This window comes from Acanthisitta chloris, unplaced genomic scaffold (genome assembly GCF_000695815.1).
Source record: "Acanthisitta chloris isolate BGI_N310 unplaced genomic scaffold, ASM69581v1 scaffold19907, whole genome shotgun sequence".
Taxonomy (NCBI): Eukaryota; Metazoa; Chordata; class Aves; order Passeriformes; family Acanthisittidae; genus Acanthisitta; species Acanthisitta chloris.
In genome coordinates, this window is record NW_008682259.1 from 1,259 (window position 1) to 4,476 (window position 3,218).

General features: G+C 49.5%; 1 protein-coding gene across 1 annotated transcript in view; it reads left to right on the plus strand.

Annotated features, from left to right (window-relative positions):
• The first annotated feature begins 425 nt into the window (after nt 1–425).
• Nucleotides 426–3,218, plus strand: part of UNC45B (unc-45 homolog B (C. elegans)) — a 10,006-nt gene continuing 7,213 nt past the window's right edge. The window contains 6 exon segments of the mRNA XM_009078468.1: nt 426–587; nt 1,068–1,104; nt 1,443–1,618; nt 2,168–2,257; nt 2,694–2,861; nt 3,091–3,218. The exon segment at nt 3,091–3,218 is cut by the window's right edge and continues 35 nt beyond it. Of these exon segments, the coding sequence (XP_009076716.1) occupies nt 426–587; nt 1,068–1,104; nt 1,443–1,618; nt 2,168–2,257; nt 2,694–2,861; nt 3,091–3,218 (761 nt within the window).

Genomic DNA, 3,218 nt, shown 5'->3' on the forward strand with positions numbered 1-3,218 from the left:
CATATATAGCACAGAGGGATGAGGGGAGGACAGGCAGTGGTGACAGGTGACACTGACAGACAGCAGGAGCTGCCAGATCCTGCCCAAACTTGGAGTGGGAGGTGAGCTCTTTCCTGAGCCACACGGACTCTCCTTAGTACTGGTGGCCTTGTTTAGTTCCCTTTTGTGTTGTTTTTCCTTCCCATATTGATTCCTAAGGTTCTACAGTGGTGGGAAAAGCTGCTGGGAAGTCACAGCCTTGAGGAGTAATTTAGGGCTTAATTTGCAAAGCTCTTCAGCCTGGTAAGCTGCTTTTATTAATGTGTGTGTTAATTATATGTCAGTCTCATGGTGAAACTCAGCTTGGGGGAGTAGAAAGGCAACCACAGTGACACAGGCAGTTGAAAATGGGACACAAATTGATATTTTTCCTTAAAGCTCTCCAGATGGAGGATCCCATCCAGCTCAAAGAGGAGGGCAATAAATATTTTCAGGCCAATGACTACGAGAAAGCCCTTCAAAGCTACACTCAAGCCATAAAGCTGAACAAGGACAAGGCGCTGCAGGCAGTGCTGTACAGGAACAGGGCAGCATGTTTCCTCAAAAAGGTGAGAAAAGCTCCTGGCTCACCTGGGCAGTGCTCAAGGGGAGAAGAGCAGGGAGGCAACCAAGGGTGCTCACTGGTTGTGGACTGTGTGGTTTGTCTGGGCTGAAATTTTGTGTCCTGGGCTTGTGCTGGAGCCTTAAAGCCACCTCCCTGCTTCCATCCTGATGGGGCTGAGCTCAGAGATGGTCCCACTTAATCACTTTGAAGGAAAAGTTTTTGGCAGTCAGTCTACTCCGTGCTTACAGGAGACCTCTATCTGCTGCTGCATCAGGAGCAGTGTGTGTTGTCTCACCTGCACCACACACCTTCCCTTCCATCAGTGATGCAAAGGTATCTCAGCCCCACCTTCCCTTCTGTAGGCTGCTGCTGGCTTCACTGGGGTGTCCTGTTAGGAAGTGGGAACAGAAGTCACAATGTGTCTCAGCAATGAGGACATGCCCTGTTATTCCATGTCTAACAAATCTCTCCTCTGGTTTAACAGGAGGAATATGCCAAGGCAGCCTCAGATGCATCTAGAGGTAAGGAGGGGGCTGTTTTGAGAAAGGAGAGCTGTGTTGCTGGGTACATGTGCTCCAGCCTGCTCTCACATCTGCTTTTGGGGCACTGTGGCCTTATTCCTGGATGTCCACAAGCATTCAAGTGCTGAGACCACAAGGGAATTGGTGGAGGTTCAAAAGACAACATATGAATTTGTTGTGCTGGTGCTTTTGTTGCTAATCAAGCACTGTGTTGATGCACGATGTTAATAACAAATACATCTCAAGGAGCTGTGCTCACTGTAAAGCAAATCACAGTTTGCACAGGCCATTTTCAAGCCCCAAACTCTGATGCCTAATGTTTTGGATTATTTTCCCAGCTATTGACATCAATGCTTCAGACATTAAAGCCTTGTACCGGCGCAGCCAAGCTCTGGAAAAACTGGGGAAATTGGATCAAGCATTCAAAGATGCTCAGAAATGTGCTACCATCGAACCCCGCAACAAAAACTTCCAGGAGACCCTGAGGCGACTGGGGGCCAACATCCAGGAGAAGGTAAATGCTGGGGGAGCAGTCCTGGATTCACAGACCAGGTGTGGGAATTCTTTGCTCTGGGGTATATCAATGGATTGTTGGTTATACTGGAAACTCTTAACAATGTAGGGGGATAAATAGGCTCCATTAACTGAAAGTTCATACTTGACCTGTGTAGATCTTGAACGGTTAGATTTAAAAGGGTGGCAGCTCCCTCCTGAGGCTGGCCTGGTTCTGAGTGTCTTGGAAAGGTCTTGGCAAGGAACTGGACCAGCTTTTGGGTCTGGCATTTGCCACGTTGACACAGTTACCTTTATGGGGGTGCTGTGAAGAAGTCCTTGCACCACTAGGTACCATGAGGTCCCAGAAATGATGTTTTAAGGCTGGCTCTGCCTGTGTCCATGAGTCTGAGATGGGTAATGGATGCTGATCACTGAAAAGCAGTATCTAGTTTGTTATTCAGCTTAAATTGTCTGTGGTTTGAGGGTCTGGGGTGTCCTTGAAGTGAAAAAGGAATATTGCTCCTTGATTTTCTCTGTCTGATGCTCCATGCCCTCTCCCTCGGCACAGCTGCGCGTTCAGTTCTCCACGGACTCGAGGGTGCAGAAGATGTTTGAAATTCTTCTGGATGAGAACAGCGAGAAAGAAAAACGAGAAAAGGTGAGAACTGCCCTGAACTTGACAAAATGGCTGTTGAATGTCAGAGGCTGCACCGAGGAGCAGAACTGTGTTCCCTTCCCCACCTCCCCTGGATGGAGGATGAGGGAAGGAGCTGGGAGAGAAACTGCACTCAGAGAGACAACTGAGAGGGGAAATATTCCAATGAGGCATCACCCCCGTGCTGAGGGAAGGTGGACTAACCTCCCAAAATACCAAAAGTGGGATCAGACTGGAGTTCTGCTCAGGTTCTTGGGCAGACTGAAGCCAGTCCCTAAATGCAGCTGGATAAACTGTCTGGTGGGGTCTGAGCTGCTCTGCTGCATCTCTCAGGAGATGGTCACCCCACAGCTCCCACCAGGACCTCCCAGAGCTGCACAGAGATGTTCTGGAGGTTGGGCTGTGCCACTGACCCCTGGTTCTTCTGTCTCCCACCCAGGCTGCAAACAACCTCATAGTCCTGGGCCGGGAGGAAGCAGGTGCTGAGAGGATTTTCCAGAATAATGGGGTCAACTTGCTGCTGCAGCTGATAGAAACCAAAAATCCTGAGCTGATCCTGGCAGCTGTGAGGACACTTTCAGGAATGTGCACAGGACATAAGGCTCGGGTAAGAACAGGGTGCTTAGGACCTGCTATTGCCTTGCACCTGGGGGAGTGGGAAATTGTAATAGTTCATGATGTTTGTGAGCAGTGGAAAAAAATTAAAACCCTGCCTTGTACTGACTTGGGAATCACTGAGGAAAATAATTGCTTTGTCCCAGCTGAGCCTGACCTTTCTAAAGCAGGAAGGAAAGGCCTTTGCTAACACTGCCCTGCTCTCTTCTCCCTGGGGCCAGGCCACTGCCATCCTCCATTACCTGGGCATCGACAGCATCTGTATGTGGATGTCAGTGGACAACGAAGAAATCTCCCTGGCTGTCTGCAACCTCCTGCAGAGCATCACTGACTGCTTGCTGGGCCAAGG